This window comes from Orcinus orca, chromosome 10 (genome assembly GCF_937001465.1).
Source record: "Orcinus orca chromosome 10, mOrcOrc1.1, whole genome shotgun sequence".
Taxonomy (NCBI): domain Eukaryota; kingdom Metazoa; phylum Chordata; class Mammalia; order Artiodactyla; family Delphinidae; genus Orcinus; species Orcinus orca.
Window position 1 is genome coordinate 41,101,367 of NC_064568.1, and position 19,865 is coordinate 41,121,231.

Consider the following 19,865-nt stretch of genomic DNA (forward strand, 5'->3'; position numbering starts at 1 on the left):
TTCTTTGATATGTGTGTACCTTTGAAAAATATATGATCACAATAAAACATGTGTTTAATGACGTTTTGCTTGTCTTTATTCTTTCAGAATCCTCCAAAAGCAACAGCTTAGATTGTGTGCACAGACCAACGGAAGGTGAGTTGGAATCGATCACTTTCAGAGTCAAGGGTAAGTTTTTGTATCTGGAGGAGGAGGTGGTGGGAACTTAAAAAAACCTCACAGAGATGCAGCCATGGAAGCTGTAAGTTCTTTTGCAGATGCAAATCATTCACAGATGAGTAACTATAATTATGTTTTTATGGACCTTCATACATGGCAGAGAAATATAAGAGTTCCTCATTTTGTCCTGACCACGGTGAAGGTGGGGTGTTACACCCCCATCTCATACGGATGCGGAAACAGTGTCCCGGATGTCACTCACAGTCGTTGATAATACTGTGGCAGATCCTGGCCTGGAACCAGGTCCCTTGTGCTAAATCCCTTGCCCTGTGCACCAGCCCACCTGCCTGCCAGAGCTGGTGCTTCCTCAACTTCGGCAGAGCTCTGCACTTGCCGGCAGCGGAGTCTGCCCGGTGCGTGCTCTCAGGAGGAGGACTGCACCCCATTGACCCTCTCTCAGCACAGGGAGGTCCTTAGGGACACACCCCCTGCATCCACACAGCACTTATTCCGGCAGCCATCATGCTCTGGCCTGATGCAGTTGGTATATTGCATGTTGCAGTTGGCGATCTACGCACTCTTGGGGTCATGCTTCTTGGTCAGTGTTCGTGGCTTTAATAGCCCACGTCTACAATAGAATGAACTGCCGGTTTATAACTCAGGGGCAGTATATGGCTGGTCAAGGACTTCAAGGATCAGCTTACTATTTCATTTCATAACCCAGATCAATCTCATCTTAACATAGAGCAGCAGCTTAAACTTTGTTGGTCTATCGGACAGTGGCCAGTCATCCGGGGGAATCATTGCCTGGTGATGCTTCTTGACCTTCGTTGGCTTGGGTTGCACACAGCTGCAACAGAGTCCATGGACCGGGCCCTGGGAGGCTAAGACTTGCTCTTCTCTTGTCCAAGGGTATCTTGCCGTGGCAGTTGTCAAGAAGGCAAATGCTGAGCTCACATGGAATTCTCTGAGAGGCAAGAAGTCCTGCCACACTGCCGTGGACAGGACCGCAGGCTGGAACATCCCCATGGGCCTGATCGCCAACCGGACAGGCTCCTGCAAATTTGGTAGGAGTCCCGAGGGAGTCGTGGGTCGGCCATCCTGAGGGGCAGGCTGGGGTCCTCTGTAGAACTCAGGGAGGGGAGGTGTGGGGACTTGCAGGCTGACCGTGGCTTACAGGCCTTTTCTGGTGTAAGCAAGATCCCCCTGCGGCTTCCTTCTGCAGCTTCTCCACACAGCACTTCCCACACCCCCTCCACCCCACACGAAGGCGCAAAACTGGAGGATCGGTCTGTTTCTCTGCACCCTAAGAATGGATGCAGGTCCTGAGAAGTACAAAAGTCACTTTTTGCTTCCTGGAGCTCCGGATCTAAATTCCTCCCAGGCACTGGCTTCTCAATTTGGGAAAAGCCATCTGCCTTCCTCATGAAAGATGACTTCTGTTACTAAACAGAACTGACGTCTTACTCCATGCTGTAGAGGAAACTGAGTAAGACCTCCAGTCTTTTGGCTCAGCCTCGCCTCCTGGCTGCGCGCCGTGCTCACACCCCACACGTGAGCCATGCCCTACCTGCCGTGGGCCTGGTGACGTGGAGCTGTGTGCCACATTCTTGTCACGGCTCACCTCCCGGGCAGGCGTCTGCTCAAGTGGGGCCCTGCTGCATTTTGAATGGGTTTGTGATCCTGGCTTGGCGGGCTCTCGTGTGGCTCTGTTCCTCACTAGCAGTGCACACTGGTGTCGCCCTCTATGACCCCACGGCAGCCTCCAGGTTGTGGGCAAGCTGCCGGGACCACAGTGGGACACTCCCAGCCCTAGGCCGAGCTTGGCACGTGGCATGGCTCTTCCAGTGGCAGGGGCTGCACGAGTTGGGTAATGGGTGCTACTTGCTTGTCAGGGCAGGGCTTTCTTGTCACCTTTATTTCCTCTCTTTTTAATCTGTATTAATCCATGTTAACTCCTTACTGTGGGTTAAATCACATGGTGGGTTGGTTTGTATTAGGTTCAGCTGCAAGGACAGAAAACCCCCAGTAGAAGTGAATAGAAGTTTATTTCTCTCCCACGTGAGTGGAGTCCAGCGGTGGATTGTCCAGAGCTGGCAGGACGACTACATGGTGTCAAGGGCCCAGGTTTCAAACATCTGGCTATTCTGAAACATATGTGGCTTCCGTGCTCAAGGTCGCTCATGGCCCATGTCACATCTGGGGGTCCAGTCCCCACTTCTGCATTCCATGTGCAGAATGAAGGAAGGGAAGGAGAAGGGGCAAAACACATGTGCCAACTGTCTTTTAAGGATGTCAGGACACTGGCACCCAACACTCCTGCTCATATTTCACTGGCGATACTTAGCCATGTGGCTTACTAGCCACAGAGTAAGGCTTGTCTCTGTTCTAAGGGACCAGGTGCCCAGGTAAAAAGCAGGGTTCCTATTACTGAGGAAAAGGGGAAATCAGATCCTGGAGTGGACGTTTTGCAGCTTCTGCTGAGATGGCCATCGGGTTCATCAAGTTGAGTCCCTAGCTCGAGGCTGTGATGATGGGACCCTTTGTACAATTACACAGTCTCTTCCCCAGCCCCAGTCAGGTTTCCTGTCTCAAGTACCTACAGTCTCAAGTTTTTCTGAACCTTGGTGGGGCCCGGGTTGGTGGTAACATGTTACTGTGTGTTATAATGACTGTGTTCTATCTGCCTTGGTCAATATGATGAATGGAAACCAAGCCACATCACCTGTTAGGTAAAGACCGCTTATCTTGACTCAGGTAGGAAGAGCTGACTCCCCGTGCTTCTTCTCTGCAGATGAATTCTTTGATCAAAGCTGTGCCCCTGGGGCTGACCCGAAATCCAGGCTCTGTGCACTGTGTGTTGGCGATGACCGGAACATGGACAAGTGTGTGCCCAACAGTAAGGAGAGGTACTATGGCTACACCGGGGCTTTCAGGTGAGTGCTGTGGGCAGGCTTCACCAGGACGGGGCCTTGTTTCTCATCCTCCAGCATCTTGGCACTGCATTTCTAAGGGGCCCAATGTGGCCCATCACAGCAGAGCCAAGGGGCAGCCTGGGGATCAGCTGATGGGCGGGCTGGGGAGTGCTCCTCCCATCGCACCCACCACCCCAAGAGTGGGGACTGGCCCCGGGGCTGTCTGACCTCAGCTCTGCTGGTCTCCCCCTTGTGGCCTGGAGCCAAGGTCAACCTCAGTGGGCCTCGATGTCCTCATCCTCAGCATCAAATGGGGAGAGGTTGTGGTATCAGTCCTTTCTGCAATTCAGTTTATGGGGAAGAATTCTCTTTCTCACAGGCACTACCCTCTACCCCAGCCTAGGTCATTGTTATGTTTCACGTTTTACTTTTCTCTTTGATTTTGGCCTTAGAAATGGCAAAATAGCGCAGTGTTATTCTCCACTAGTGAAAAATAAACCAAAAAATAAGTTTTTAGAATTCACCAATTATAAACACTTAATAAATCACAGTATCTTTCCACAGTCTTCATTTTATAATCTAGATGTTACTTCTCAGTGGTACAATTAGGGGTTTGAAGGGCAGGGTTCTCCCCCATCCGTTTTTCTGTATTCTCCAAGAATATATTTCACCACCAGGTGGCATCATGTATCTGAGAATGACTGCCCAAACTGGTCTTTGAATTTTTTAATGTAAATTCAGTAGCCTTCTCTCCAGTGATGGCAGGATATAAAAGTAGCTTTTGCTATACTCTGAGTGACTTATAAAAAAAAATTTCGTGAATGTACAAAAATATCTTTAAGGGGCTAAAGTTTTGCAAATGGAAGAGTTGTGATGTGATTCTACTCAGAAATATTGAATAGACAACATGTCTGATAAAAAACCATGTGGTTTTCTTTTTCAAACCTATGGTAAGGTATTATTTCACTGGAAACACCTACACTTTAGTATTCCTACTTATACTAGAAGGAAATGCTTTGCCTTTTGCTCAAATTGAAAGTGGAACCAGAGCCATATTTATCTCTGTGTTTCTAACTAACATCCTTATATATTGCTGGTTCTTGATTTTTAAATGTCAGCTATTTTCTGCTGACTTTCCATTATGAAAGAAGATCTAGCCTCTCATACTGCTCCTGTGTTTCTTCCACCCGTAACCACAAACTTCACCTCCTTTTAGTATCCAACAAGAGTATGACATATTTAGTGCTTACTTTATTATGAATATGTAAGTATTAGTCTCATATTAAATATATGACATAATAAAATTATATTTCCCTTATTGAACAGAGTTTTTGTTTACTCTGGAGTTGATAGGTGTCTTTTTAAAATTTGCTTAATTTGGGGCTTCCCTGGTGGCGCAGCGGTTGAGAGTCCGCCTGCCAATGCAGGGGACACGGGTTCGTGCCCCGGTCCGGGAAGATCCCACGTGCCGCGGAGCAGCTGGGCCCGTGAGCCATGGCGTCTGGACCTGCGCGTCTGGAGCCTGTGCTCCGCAACGGGAGAGGCCACAACAGTGAGAGGCCCGCGTACCGCAAAAAAAAAAAATTTGCTTAATTTTCTGTACTTCTTTTAAAAAATCACTCATTCATCCCCATATCTTCTACTAGTAGCATAAATCTAGCAATTCATGCACAAACAGACTGGATGCTGTCCCAGATTCATCATTTACCTGCGAATGTTGCACCTGAAGATCTCCACCCTCCTCCCCAGTCTGGATTGGTCCTCTCGAGGCCCCCTACATATCTGTGGTCTGGGGATTCCCCTTAAGCATCATTCTGGGATTTTTCATTGTCTTACTTCCTCTTAAATGACCTGTTTCCTGGATCCCACATCTTTAGTTTTCTTGGTTTTGTTGCAATAGAACACATGTTCTTGAGAAAGGGTGAATAGGAGTTCTGTTTTTTGAGTATTTACGTGTCTAAAAACATCTTTAGTCTACTCTTGAAGTGATTTATAGTTTGGCTGGATAACTAAGTACAGGCTGGAAAACAATTTCCCTAGGAATTTTGACATGATTTCCATATCTGGGAAATGGGAGCATTAACTGTTTTGACCAACTGTCCCACTACAAACAAGCAAAAATGTTGGGTTAAGTACACACACACACACACACACACACACACACACACACACACACCTGTGTTCTTAAGAGCATTGAATAACTGACAAAGTAACAAGGGATTATTAGACTAAAATCTAAGGGGAATAGGAATTCAGAGACCTAGGTGGAGACACTTTGTCCTGACAGTAGCTATTCTGACAAACTTGAACTCAGAGGTTACATACACCTTTAAGGTAGGAGTGAACCAGAAGTAACTTCCACCCCACTCCTAGGAGGCTTCAGGTTGCCTGGATGCTGAGGAAAACAGGGAGGAAAATACATGCCATCCCTGAAAAATTGAAACCATGGGCCAGCTCTTGCATGGATTTGCAGCTCCAACTTGTGTCCCCTAGGATGGTCCAGAAATTCTCAACTCATAATTTTTTAAAAAGTGGTCCCAGACTAGCAGTCCCTTTAAGAATCTGTCTGGAAGACAGCATCTTCAGTTTAAGCCTCAAAGACTGCTCAGAAATACTCTATCAGTAACAATGAGCAGGACACAGTAAAAAGTAATTATAGCAATGTGAAACAAACACACGGGAAAAGTTGCCAGAAGCAAAAAACAGAATAAACAGGTTAGTAGTTTTAAAAAGGAATAAATAGAACTTCTAGAAAGGAAAAAAATGACAGCAATTGAAGTTTGCTATATAATTGACCAGTTTAACAGATTAAACATAGCTAAAAAGAGAAGTAGCAATGTGGAAAATATGTGAAAAAATTATGCAGAATGTAACATAGACAGAAAATCGAGCAAATACAGAAATTTAAAAGCATTAATCCATTGTCTTCTAAAGCTAGAGTTTCTGTTGAGAAATCTGGTACCATTTTTCGATCCCTGATTCTTTGTATATGACATTTTTTCTTCTTGAAAAGAATTTTTTTTTTTGAGTTTTCAACAATTTATTTTTGGCTTCCTAATTCTGAGAGAGAAGGTTTAGAAGGCTCGTGAAGTGTCTTAGACAAACAGGTCTACACAAAGAATATTTTGTGAAGAGTAAATAAATCAGACACATATGTTTTATATTTCTCTCTAAATTTACAGAGATTTAACTATGAATGAAAAATACTCTTTAGGAAAAAATGAGTTTTGTGTTTCATCCAATGTAAAATGCTTTGAAAACTATTTTTGTGAAAAGTTTTTGATTTAAAAAAATAAAATAGTTCTAAAAATTATTTTTAAATCTCCCTCCAGTGTTCTGAAACTTCACAATGATATTTCTTTAGTGGGTCTTCTTTTAATTCATCGGATTGGGCATATATATATTTACACTTCATGTATATAGGCTCTATCTAGTGCTGCTGTTCTCAGCTACTTTCAGTGGTGCCTAGTACTTCTAACTGTTGAGTCTTTCTGGAGTTCTGCCATGCACATCAGCTTTCTCCTGGGCGCCCCCCACTTCCAACTTATGTCACAGCTTTCTTTGCTCTTTTGGGTCAATTACTGCTCACCCATTTGTTCTCTACCTCCAAACGTTGTCATTATTATCTTCTCTCTTTCCCTCTTGCCTTCCTCTGGCTCATAGATTTATGGCTTAAAAAAAAATCTCATTCATGTCATTTTATTGGAATTTTAGAAGGAGGGAAGGTACCCATATATCTTCAACCTACCATTTTAAACTCTAAGTTCCTGGAAATATTTGTCTCTATGTTTTCTATGTTTAGTTCCATGTTTCAGTTTTTGGAATGTGTATTATGAATACTTATGAAAACTCTAATAGTTTTTCTTCTCTGGCAATGTTTTGTTTTGGCTGTGCTGGGTCTTTGTTGCGGTGCGTGGGCTTCTCATTGCGGTGGCTTCTCTTGCTGCAGAGCACGGGCTTTAGGCGTGCAGGCTCAGTAGTTGTGGCTCACAGGCTTAGTTGCTCCGCGGCACGTGGGATCTTCCCAGACCAGGGCTCGAACCCGTGTCCCCTGCATTGGCAGGCAGATTCTCAATCACTGCGCCACCAGGGAAGCCCTGGCAATGTTTTTATTCTCTGAAACATTTTAGGTGCCTGGCTGAGGACGCTGGGGATGTCGCATTTGTGAAAGATGCCACTGTCTTGGAGAATACTAACGGTAGGTAAAGATGTTTCCCTTTCCCCTTCAAAGAAGAATCTTTGCCATCACGACACAGATTACTATTCAAATTTGCAATTGGGAAATATTATAACCTTTTCCAGACTTGGATCAAATTAATTCTAAAATACTTTACCTCAGTATGCAACATAGTAACATCTATAGGTGTCACATTGATTTTGAAACCAAATTTCCTCTCTCTCTCTCTCTCTCTCTCTCTCTCTCTCACACACACACACACACACACACACACACACACACACACACACACACACACACACACACACACACACACACACACACACACACACACCAGCCATACTCAGGGGCAACTATCTCCCTGGCTTTGTCTAGTCAGCCACAGAAGCACACCATCTTCCTGTCTCAGCCTATCGGAAACGGAACGTGGATGATACATGAAAAAAAAATTTGGACATATGCAGGTTAAATTTCCCCTTTTAAACAAGGAAGTAGGAGCCTTCATTCAGCCCATGTGAGCCCTCAGTGTGGAAACTCCTTGGGGAGTTAATGAGGACAAAATCATAGGCAGATGCAGATGATAGAAGGTAAAATCCCTCAGCCAATAGAGGAATAAGTCACTCTGTCTTCTGACCTCTGGTGAAAATACTAATTACCAAGTTTAAGACTCCCAGCAGTGTGCTGCTTTCCAAACTGCACCTCTCTCCCTACCCGCTGCACTTAGCCCTCCACCCCGCCGCAGAGCACTTGCCACTTCCCCCCTCAAAGGGGCTGCTTCCACTTTCTGCCTCTTCCCTTCAGTGACAGCCACAGCCAGAGCCACTCCTCCAAGTCCCTGGGGAGAGCAATCGAGGCCAGACATGTAAATCTGGGGTGATCTCAGTATTGAATGGACAAAGCTAAGAGAATGCAGGAAGTCTTTTCTCGAGGGGACAGGGCGAAAGGAGAGAAGCAGCCACCTGACCACGAAAGCTACATTTGCACACACACAGGCATAACTGTGTACAGTTACATTTCGAATTCATTTCGAATTCAGGAACCGTGAATCTAAGTGATCTTCAGGGATCAGATGGGTATCAAATTTAGTTTTAAGCTTCTCTGGGATTTCACAACTGTATTTTATCGGAATTGACTGAAAGCATATTTGATAAACCCATAGATGTTCCTATCCTTCCTCTGGTTACACTAAGAGCATTGGAATACGAAAGGAAACAATTTCTTCTTCTTTTTATTTAAAAAATACTTATTTATTTATTTGGCTGAGCCAGTTCTTAGTCGCGGCACACGGGATCTTTGTTGCAGCAGGCAGGATCTAGCTCCCCGACCAGGGATCGAACCCGGACCCCCTGCCTTGGGAGCTGGTAGTCTTACCCACTGGACCACCAGGGAAGTCCCAACAATTTCTTCTTGAACACAAACCAACACTTCTTTTTCTGGAACTCACTGGAGAATCTGGCATACATGGAGGGTTTTCTTTTAAAGAAATGTAACGGCTTTGTGGAGATACAATTTACATACTTCAAAATCCACCCATTCAGAGTGTAGATTCAATGGGATTCAGTGATCTCCAGCACATTCAAAGTTGTGCAGCTGCCAACAGAATCCAATTCTAGAACTTTCACAAACCCCCTTGAAGAAACCCCACACCTATTACCAGTCCCTTCCCCACTCCCCCAGAGCTGGCAACCACCAATTCACTTTCTGTCTCCATAGATTTGCGTATTCAGGACATTTCACATAAATGGAATCCTACGATATGTGATCTTTTGTGACTGGCGTCTTTTACTTAGCGTAATGTTTTCAAGGTTCATCCACGTCGTAGTGTGTGTCAGAACTTGACTCCTTTTTATTGCTGAGTAATACTCCATCGTGAGGATATAGCACTGATGCTTGATATGTTTGAAGTTTGTGTATCTTGTGGAGCTTTATTTGCTCTCCTTCACATCACTGCAACCCCAGTGTGTGCGTTTCAAGAGGCCGGTGGATGGTCACAGCCACCCGGAAAGGATGCTTTGCCTCAGAGTGGCAGCCGTGGCTGATGCTGCCTTCTTTATATCTCCAGGAGAGAACACTGCGGCCTCGGCTAGGAAATTGAATCGGAAGGACTTTGAGTTGCTGTGTCTCGATGGCACCAGGAAGCCTGTGACAGAGGCTAAGAGCTGCTACCTGGCTGTGGCCCCAAATCATGCCGTGGTATCTCGGAGCGATAAGGCAGCACACGTGGAAGAGGTGCTGCTCCGCCAACAGGTATGGGTCACCAGGGCCTCCTGCAGGGGCTCCTGTTAGGTGGGGCAATCACAGAGCTCAGGGAATCCACCCATCCCCAGCCTTTCTGTCCCATCCCTCTGCTTGAAGCTGGTGATGAGAGTATTTGCTCCACGCTGGGGGGCTGCCCTGAGTCTCATGGCCCGGGACGTGCGCTCACGGTCTGGCTGGGAGATGCTTTCTCTCCTTGAGTCTCCTGTTGTTCTTCAGGCAAATGAGGGAGGCGACTGAGCCTTCCTCCCATAGCCAGGTAGAGAGTGATTTACTCTGCTGATGTTTCCAGAGCCCGGGCCGACTGGGGATGTTCTAGACAGGGCCCCTGCATTTGTAATCTCTAAAAACAACAAACCCAGAACTTGTATAGATTTAAGTCTATCTACGTGAAGTGGTTTGAAGGAAATCCTATAATTTCCTTGAAGTCTGGGATTCTCTATTAGGACATCTAGCTCTGTATTAAAATGGCATGTTTCTAGATGTGCGTTAAAGAAATTGGCCCTAGAATGTAAAAATTGGCACAATAACTAGCATTTATGGAGCCCCCACTGTGCACACTCACGGGTGCTGGTAAGAGGTCTGCTGCCATGCAGGTGGTTGGTTCTTGCAGCTCACCTCCATGGGAGGCCTGGGCATGGAGGAGGAACCAGGCCCAAGGGAGGCTAAGTGACCTGCCCAAGGCAATGACTGGGTCCGTGGCAGAGAGGATTTCCAATGCAGTCTGCCTCTCTGGGAGAGCTGGCCTATTAGAATGCTAGAGGTGATTACTTTGAGGGTGGATCTCAAAATCCTCAGCTGTCACCCAGTCACACAGAAGAAGTTCTAAGGGGAGAGGCCACAGATTAAAAAGAAAGGCAAGATGGCGGGAGGTGAGATCAGAAGTGGTGAGGGGCCTGGGCACTGGGCTGGGGTGTGGAGCAGGGGGCCATGGGGCAGGGGAAGACTTAGCCAGGACAGTGGAGTGATTCCAGAACTTAGCTCCTTTTGCCCCATGGTTTTCCTGTGGCTGATCCTGTGCCGAAGAAATGCCCTTGGCCTCCCCGAATCCATAACCTCTCCTGTTTTCCTCCGCTGCTCTCTTACTGTCTGCCCTTTTGACACAGGCTCAGTTTGGGAAAAATGGAAAACACTGCCCGGACAGGTTTTGCTTATTCCAGTCTGAGACCAAAAACCTTCTGTTCAATGACAACACTGAGTGTCTGGCCAAACTTGGAGGCAAAACAACATATGAAAAATATTTGGGACCAGAGTATGTCACAGCCATTGCTAACCTGAAAAAATGCTCAACCTCCCGTAAGTGGAACATAGGTAGCATCACTGGGAAACCACCGCGGGTGAAGGTCAAGGTTGGAGGGCCAAACATTCTAGGGATGAAGCGGGTATAAAAACGTTAAGGCAGGGCTTCCCTGGTGGCGCAGTGGTTGAGAGTCCACCTGCCAATGCAGGGGATACGGGTTCGTGCCCCGGTCCGGGAGGATCCCACGTGCCGCGGAGCTGCTGGGCCCATGAGCCGTGGCCATGGGCCTGCGCGTCCGGAGCCTGTGCTCCGCAACGGTAGAGGCCTCAACGGCGAGAGGCCCACGTACCACAAAAAAACAAACAAACAAAAAAAACGTTAAGGCAATACAATGTCTCTATACTTTGGGAAATTACACTCTCATTGATGAGGTGAAAGAGCTAGAGAATAAAATAAACCCTTAGTAATATGCTAACTTTTTATAATGCTGATAGCGATTGTAAATATATGTATGTATGTATATACATACACACAAAGGTATACATATATTTACATATATATTGACAAATGACAAATTCTGCTTTCTAGGCAGTTACCGTAAGTACTAACCATAGAGAATACAAATTCTCAAAAAACATTTTAGCCCGGAAAATGTATTGACAATAATTTAACCCTTTAAAAGCATTTAGAAGACATAGCAGAGTGTTGTGAGCCTCCAGGCAATGATTCTCGAGTTTCAGCAAGTTTTGCCTCCTCTGTGCACTGATGTCGTCTGGGTTCCTATTCCCTGTCCCTCACCAGGGGAGTTGGAGGCATCGGTGGGTGTTGTGTGGTGGTCCAGGGGTTGGGGAAGGGCTGAGAATCTCTGTATCAGTGGTTCTCAACCGGGGATCATTTTGCCCCTGAGGCATTTGGCAATGCCAGGAGGTATTTTTAATTCTCATGATATAGGGGGTGCTGCTGGCATCTGTGGGTAGAAGCACGGATGCTACTAAACAGAGCACACACAGAACAGCCTTCACAACAAAGAATTCCCCAGCCCCAAATGTCAAGAGTGCCAAGGAAACCCTGCTATTTCCACGGACATCTCAGGGAATTGTGATGCAGGTGGATCTAGGGCTACGCTTAGAAATTGCGCTGCAGGTCTACTCTCGTGAGCAGCCCGCTCAGGATTGCACAGATGGTACACCCCTTGAGGGCAGGGCTTATCTGTCTGTGTTGAATCCTCAGCACTTAACACAGAGGCTCACACAAAGCCTGTGCTCAGGAGGGATTCATGGATGAATGAGTGAATGAGTAGGTGGATATCACTGCAAGCAGATTTGCATGAAGATGATCAGTTGCTCACATTCCAGAACAAATTCGAGGACCATCAATACCTTGTGAACTTGAGAGTGTGACCGCTGATTTACCTGGAGACAAGTGGGTGGCAGCTGTGTCACTCAGGCCAGAACAGCGAATCTCGCAGCTTGATAAGGACCAGAGCTTTTGTGTGCTCCCTTGGGTCCTGTAGCTCTTCGCAGGACGGACAGTGGGGAAATGTGGGGATGGCAAGCCTTGACCTACAGTGGTGGGAGGGCAGAGGAAAGTCTGTTTTAGTGTCCTCTTTGATTGATGTATTGATTCAAAAAAAAAAAAAGGAATCAGTTTCTGAATCTCCTGCTTTGCTGTGTCCCACAGCGTTTCTGGAAGCCTGCGCCTTCCTGAGAGGTCAAACCTGAAGAGAACCTGCCCCGCCTCCCTGGGGGCCCCTCCCTGCTTCCAGCCCTGATCCTTCTTCTCCCTTCCTCTCCCTTCCTGAGGGCGGATTTTGCCAAGCCCATCAGTTTTCACAGATCCCTGCTACCATCTTAACAAGAAATAAAATTAGAAATGCTGTTGATTTTCATTTCCTATAAAGTGCCATTCATCTTTTCTAGAATTTCATACTGAAATCATGTGTCTGACCAAACACCTGCCCAGTGGAACCTTTCCTTCCCTGTATTCCCACTTCCCACTCCCACTCTTTCCGGCAGTTTCGGGCTTAGTGCCTGATGGTCTGGAGTCTAAGGTCAGGCCAAGCAACTCTTCTCCTCAAGGGCACCTGTTCGTCCCTCATATAGTTGTGTGTGTGTGTGTGTGTGTGTGTGTGTGTGTTTGAGTGTGTATGTGCATGTGTGTGTGTGTGTTTCTAAGGCGTGGGAAGGAATAGAGAGTAGGAATCAAGGGATTAGTGGAAGAAGCCGGGTATCAAGAAGATTTATGAGTATTTGCTATTTTAAGTAAATAGCATCAGGTATAGTAAATGTACAAATATAGACATAGGAAAATGTGGAACACAGTGGGCCCTCCATGTCCATGGGTTACACATCCTTGAATTCAACCAACTGAGGATTGAAGATATTTGAAAACAAATTACAGAAAGTTCCAGACAGCAAAACTTGAATTTGCAATTTACATTGTATTAGGTATTATAAGTAGTCCAGAGATGATTTAAAATATATGGGAGGACATGCATAGGTTGTATGCAAATACTACACAATTTTATATAAGGGACTTGAGCATCCTTGGATTTTGGCATCCACGGGGTGTCCTGGAACCAATCCCTGCAAATACCGAGGTACAGGGGACAACTGTACATCTATCCCTTGGCCTTATTGGCCCTCAACCTCCGGTTAACCTCTGGTCACCAGTTTATTCCCACTTTTCTCAGCCAAGCTCTTTAAAGCGTGGTCAGAGAGGGCTGCCCTCACTTCAGCAAGTCAGGTGGGTGTTTGGGTCATTCTCTCTTCACCCCACTGTAGTTTGATTCTAACCTGTTCACTCCCTTGAAGCAGTTCTGGAATAGGACAGCCCCAGCTTCCCAAATGGCCAAGCTTAGTAGGGTTCACATCTCTTTTCCCTGAGCCCCTTACTATGTCTGATCCTGTGGACATGTGCTCCTTGAAGTTCTGTTTCCTCAGGTTCCATGCTGCTGCTCCTTCCTTTTTCTGCCTTTTTGAAGGTCCATGCTTTGTCCTTTAAGTGTTCCCCATAGTTTTCTTCTCCAGAGTTTCAATTCTGACCCACTATCTTGATGCCAGGGAAGGGAATTAAGAGAGAACCAAATGGCTGGGTTTTAGCTGCTAATGCACAGACTCTCCCCACCAGTAAACAGGGCCCATTGGGGTCCTACCTTAGATTAGTAACTCTTCCCTGAGAAAGGATCATTTTCCTGTTTTTAGTATTTCCAATGGCTCATTGGACTCAACAGGCAAACCTGCGTCAACCAGGGTGAATCTTCCCTTTCAAAGGCAGAGAGCAGACTAGAATGGCCAGCATTGACCAGTATCAATGAGATAGGCAGGCATAGCACAGGGAGATCACCTCAGTGCTCTGTGACCACCTAGAGGATGCAAGAGGGAGGGGTTATGGGGATATATGTATACGTATAGCTGATTAACTTTGTTATACAGCAGAAACTAACACAACACTGTAAAGCAGTTATACTCCAATAAAGATGTTAAAAAAAAAATGAGATAGGCAGTTCTGCTGCTGCCTGCAGAAGCCTCTGAAATCTGTCAGGAAGGACATTAATTACGGTCCCATAATCCTAGAATGAAAACTCCCTTTTTTGCTACTTTGAATTATGGCCCAGATATGTAGTCCAGCCTCACTAGTAAACTAGAAGTTTACTGTGGGAGCAACATTTGATGGTGTAGCCATATTAGTCATAATACCAGCAAGATAAAACATCATATTTGAACCGTATAAACCTTCTTGTATAAATAAGATACTTAGGTGAAATTAAAGGCCCATGAAATCCCCTTTTCTGGCTGAAATAAAAATTGCAAAATCTAACATCGCTGTATTCATTAACTCATGCTAAGTTATGTCAATGTCTTACACAACAAAGGTTTGTTTCTGTCTCACGTTCATACCTGTCATGGGTCATCAGTGGCTCTGTTGTTCATCTCTTTATTCTGAGACCCAGGCTGAACCAGCAGCCCCTGCCTGGGGCACACTGGCCTGTAGACAGAGCGGGAAATAGAGATGGAGGCAACACAAAAAAACTCTTAAAGCTTCCTTCTAGGAGAGGCCATATCATTTCCATCATTTCATCGCCCAAAGCAAGTCAGGCGGCCGTAGCATCAATGAGGGGGGTCTTTGGTCCCGCATTCTTTCACCCTGACACTGAATTGAGTGTGGGGCTGTGTTTGGTGTCCCTGCTTTTACTTCCTCAGACCTCAAGTTCCTTACAGTCTTCAAGGAAAGCTTGTATTCTGCGCGGTCCCCACTCTAAACTTTTTTTCTGCCCAACACAGATTTTAACAACCATCAATTGTAATACATTTCAGCAGATTCCACTTCAGATTGTACTAAATTAGTGTTTCCTCAATTTTCTGGAAAATATTCTTGCAGCAGATTCCACTTCAGATTGTACTAAATTAGTGTTTCCTCAATTTTCTGGAAAATATTCTTGCCTGTAGTTATCCCATGTGGACTATTCCTGGAGGCTAATTCTTTACTCACTTCAAACTCACCACTGATTCCTCAAATAGACAATAGTTAACAGCATCTGTAACATCTGTTTATTCATCAAAAGCCAAGGAAAGCCACTCAAATCATTTGTCTTATTTCTTGTTCCCAATGTTTTCAGCTCTTTAAGCAGGAGTTGTCAGTGAAAGGCTAAAGTCTTAAGTTAATTTTCTCTGGGCACATTTGTTTACAGCTGCAATCAAACATGATTTCATTAACTCAACATAGGTAAATGGCTTTTCTTGCTTGGCTAACAAATGAGCTATTTAGAAAGTTACTTTGCTTGCAGCCTCATTTCTTTTTTTATTTTGAAGATTTTTTTTTTTTTTTTTTTTGCCGTGCCACACAACTTGTGGGATCTCAGTTCCCCCACCAAAGATTGAACCCTGGCCCACGGCAGTGAAAGTGCCAAGTCCTAACCACCGGACCTCCAGGGAAGTCCCTTGAAGAAATTCTGTTGTGATGAGATATTTCACTTTAAAATTTGTAATTTTCCTGACCATTTTTCCCCTATGAGTTTGGAATAGTGCAATGAATGCTTTGTCTGGAAATGTCAACACATGTTGTATTCTTTTAGCACAACTATAGTTTCATTGCATAATAAATACAGTGCTTTGGCATCTAATTTGATAACAAAATAATCCACAATCCATAGTGTCTTGTTAGTGTGACATTCAAAATTCACTTTTCTCTTCTTTGCTTGTTTTAACATGATGAATATGCACTGGTAATAAAAATTTAAAAAAAGGTGGTTTGGCTCTATGTGTATAAAGATAAACTGTTCTCTCTACTTACAACACTTATATTTTTTATATTGAAGTAGCATTGATTTACAATGTTGTGTTAATTTCTGCTGTACAGCAAAGTGATTCAGTTATTCTTTTTCATATTCTTTTCCATTATGGTTTATCACAGGATACTGAATATAGTTCCCTGTGCTATACAGTAGGACCTTGTTGTTTATCCATTCCATAGATAATAGTTTGTATCTGCTAATCCCAAACTCCCAATTCATCCCTCTCCCATTCCCCTCCGCCTTGGCAACCACAAATCTGTTCTCTATGTCTATCTACTCACAACACTTATGACACCAAATAGGTGTGGGTTTTCTACACCAAACAATTCTCTAATTCTCTGTGGACACCAACTGGGTTTCCTGCAAGTCAGTTCAATTCTGACACTAACCACTTGGAGTTAACACAGACCCACAAGCTTACGGGCTCAGGCCCACAAGACTGCCCTCTTTCTTCAGACACTAATCACACGTAGTGGGTTCCCAGGTTACCTGTACTTTTGTCCAACTTGGCTGTAAACTGGGGAATCCCACGACCCCCTCCTCAGGTTTGATAATTTGCTATAATGGCTCACAGAACCCAGGGAAACACTTTACTTATTGTTACCTATTTATATTAAAGGATTGTATAAAAGATAGAAGAAGAATAGCCGGATGAAGAGGTACATAGGCTAAGGGTCTGGAAGGGTCTAGAGCGTAGGAGCTTCTGTCCCCGTGGAGTCAGGGTGTGCAACTCTTCCAGTACATGAATGTGTTCACTAACCAAGAAGCTCTCTGAATCCTGTAGTTTAGGGTTTGTATGGAAGTTTCGTAACATAGACACAATTGACTAAGTCATTGACCATTGGTGATTATCCAGCCACTCTCCCATCTCTGGAAGTCAGGAAGCAGAGCTGAAAGTTCCAATCCTCTCATCACAAGGTTGGTTCTGGGAACCAGCTCCCATCCTGAAGCTATCTAGGGAAGCACCAAGAGTCACCTCATCAGCATACACTCAGGTCTGACTGAAACTCAGGTAGAGGGTTTATTATGAATAACAAAGGACACTCCTATCACCCCATCAGTCAGGGCTGAAGACCGGAGGTATATGTCTTATTGTATCACAACATCACAGTCTGGTACTTGAAATGCTATTGAATTATAACTGACTGTAATTTACAGTGCACCAAGCAGCAGTGGGAAGCCATGAGAATGCCACAGACCACCTCTGTCAAAACCACTGGACTCGGCCATTGCAGTGCAAAAGCAACCACTGGCAATACATATATAAATGAGTGTGGTCGTGTTCCAAAAAAACTTTATTTTATTGAAAATAAAGTTTCTGAAATTCGACACTGAAGTTCGAATTTCATATAATTTTCACAGGTCATGAAATATTCTTTTGATTTTTTCCAACTATTAAAAAAAAAGTAAACGCTACTCTTTGCGCATGCGCCCATCCTTTGGCTGCTGCTCTTTGTCCTGGCGTAGGAACATCCCTGGCTCCTTTCATCCATTCTTGCAAGGTGGGCTCTGCCTCTGTCGGATGTGCAGGACCAGTTCCTGGAAGTGCTCTAGAAGTACAACGGGGACGACTCTTCCTTCCAACGTACCAGGTGTTGTGAGGCCTGGTGCTGCTCCGGGGCAGCGATACATCCGACGCGGTACTTCGGTACTTCGGCACTCCGCCTCCGGTGCCGGGACTATCGGTGCCGCGGAGGAGTCCAAGCTCCTGTCTGCGCCTGCGCGGTGCTTCCACGGAGCGTGGCGTTGCACGAAGCCTGGAAGGTACGCCTGCAGGCCGCTTCCCTAGCGGTGCGCGTTTAGTTTTGAGGGAAAAGCCAGTATCTTGTGGTGCTGGGAGCTTCCCTATCACATCACGTCAGGAGGAACGTCGTGTGTACTTAGGTCGTTGGGAAACGGGCTGAGTCTGCGTACTTTTTTCTCAGCTGTTAGCCTTAGCGTATTCGGAATCATTTGGCCCGCCATTGTCTCCAGAAATAATAACAGGTCAGTCCTGAGTGGGAAAGAAGTGGCATGTGCTGCAGGACGTCTAGAGCAAAGTCGCAGCTCTGCTGCTGTGTGGCTGTATGACCTCGGGTAAGTCCTTTACCTTCTCTGGGCTCAGCTTTGTAAGTAAAATGAGGGGTTGGGGCTTGTTCTCTCTACGACTCTCCTACAGATTGAGTCTGACCCCAGTCATGAGGGACCAGAAGGGAGGAGACTTTTAAAATTTGTACTTGGGGTCAATCTTTCTTCTTTGTTTTTATCCAGACAAAATCAAAGTCAGTTTTGCCCTTCAACTTGGTCTTATGAATATTTCCGTTTGTGCAGTGGGGGTCAGAGAGGGCTCAGTGGACATTCATATACCCTCCATGTAGAGTTGACAGGTGTTAACATTTTGATGTGTTTTCCCTCTTGCTTCTTTTATATGCACCTGGTGTGTGTATGTGTGTGCTTAAATTATTTGAATGTGAGCTGTGACTACGACATTTCACTCCTAATTCTTGAGCACGCATCCTCTAAGAATAGGGACATTCTCCCACATAATTGCAATTTTATTGTCACCCTTGAAAATGATAAGTATGTCATCTGACATTTTGTTTATAGTCATATTTTTCTGATTTCCTCTGGAATGCCTTTAAGCCTCTTTCTTAAGGAAGTGCTCCCACTACCCATTGGCAGTCAGCTCCTCCTGCATTCCCTCACAGGCATGAGTGTCACCTCTCTGGGGGAATAACAGCACCTGTGTTGGCTGGAGTCTCTCTCTTGGCCGCCTCCTCATCCATCACCACGTCGCAGCTCCTCTAGTCCGTTTGGAGATGAATCCCACAGACTCTGCCTTGGAGTCCTTCAGAGACAAAAGAGTGGAGACAGTGAGTATGCATACAGATAGCCATCTGCTGGAAGCGGCGTGAGCTTGGGGACATGGGTTGTGTGCTTTGCCGAGGAGGGAGCGTCTGCACGGGGCAGCTGGGGATGGTCCTGAGCCATGGTGAGCAAGCTGGGTGGCCCCCCAGGAAGTGTGTGGCAGGTGTTCTGCAAAGATGGACGCCTGAAAGCATGTGGGCAGGGGCTCTGGTGGGATGGCTGTCCACAGACTCATAGCAGGACTGTTGAGCTGATATATGTATATGTATAGATGATTCACTTTGTTATTAAGCAGAAACTAACACACCATTGTAAAGCAGTTATACTCCAATAGAGATGTTAAAAAAAAAAATTGTTGAGCTGACCACGTGGTTGAGGGCAGAGGAAAACACATTTTGTCATAGGTGATACAAGCGAGATGGTCTGAACCTCCCCACCACTCCTTCAAACAAAGAAGCTGGGGCTGAGCCACATGTCCCCAGATCCTTTTGTCAACATAGTCATTTACCTGGAGCAGCAGCAGGAGGCTGACGTGGGGACGAGGAAGCCCATCAGAACTGAAATTCAAGCACCATTAGGGTGCAGGCAGCATCTGTGGAGGGTGTGAGGAAAAGTGGGATGTGGGCAGCGTCCTGTGGGCCAGTCACTGTGCTGCTCACTAAGCCCTCATCCTGGCCAGCAGCCCTGTGTGTGTGGGGGGGTGTCTTATTCCCAGTTGTCTGAGGCACAGGGAGGCTAGATGGCCTGTGTTGGGTCCCACAGGAAGAGAGAGACACCCTTTCCTACCTTCTCCCAGAGCAGGCATGGTAGGGGACTCCAGGGAGGTGAGTCATGGCCCCGCTCATAGCTAAAGGCCACACCACAGGGAAAAATCAAAGGATTCAGAGTCTGAAATTTAGATCAAAGATTTTCTTCTGTTAGATGTGCCAGAGATGGTTCTTTGGCGAACTTCGCTTTTCACAGGGTCTGTAAATGGGT

At 45.6% G+C, this 19,865-nt stretch overlaps 1 protein-coding gene across 3 annotated transcripts in view; it reads left to right on the forward strand.

Moving 5' to 3' along the window:
- Window positions 1-12,635, forward strand: part of LTF (lactotransferrin) — a 28,876-nt gene extending 16,241 nt beyond the window's left edge. For 2 of the 3 annotated variants that reach the window (XM_004283855.3, XM_049716298.1), the window contains 7 exons: window positions 88-135; window positions 1,071-1,226; window positions 2,954-3,095; window positions 7,205-7,272; window positions 9,314-9,498; window positions 10,614-10,803; window positions 12,428-12,635. In XM_004283855.3, coding sequence (XP_004283903.1) covers window positions 88-135; window positions 1,071-1,226; window positions 2,954-3,095; window positions 7,205-7,272; window positions 9,314-9,498; window positions 10,614-10,803; window positions 12,428-12,468 — 830 coding nt within the window. In that variant the 3' untranslated portion in view covers window positions 12,469-12,635. The remainder of the gene's footprint in view (window positions 1-87; window positions 136-1,070; window positions 1,227-2,953; window positions 3,096-7,204; window positions 7,273-9,313; window positions 9,499-10,613; window positions 10,804-12,427) is intronic. The other variant, XM_033413186.2, reaches the window with a different exon arrangement.
- The last annotated feature ends 7,230 nt before the right edge of the window (window positions 12,636-19,865 follow it).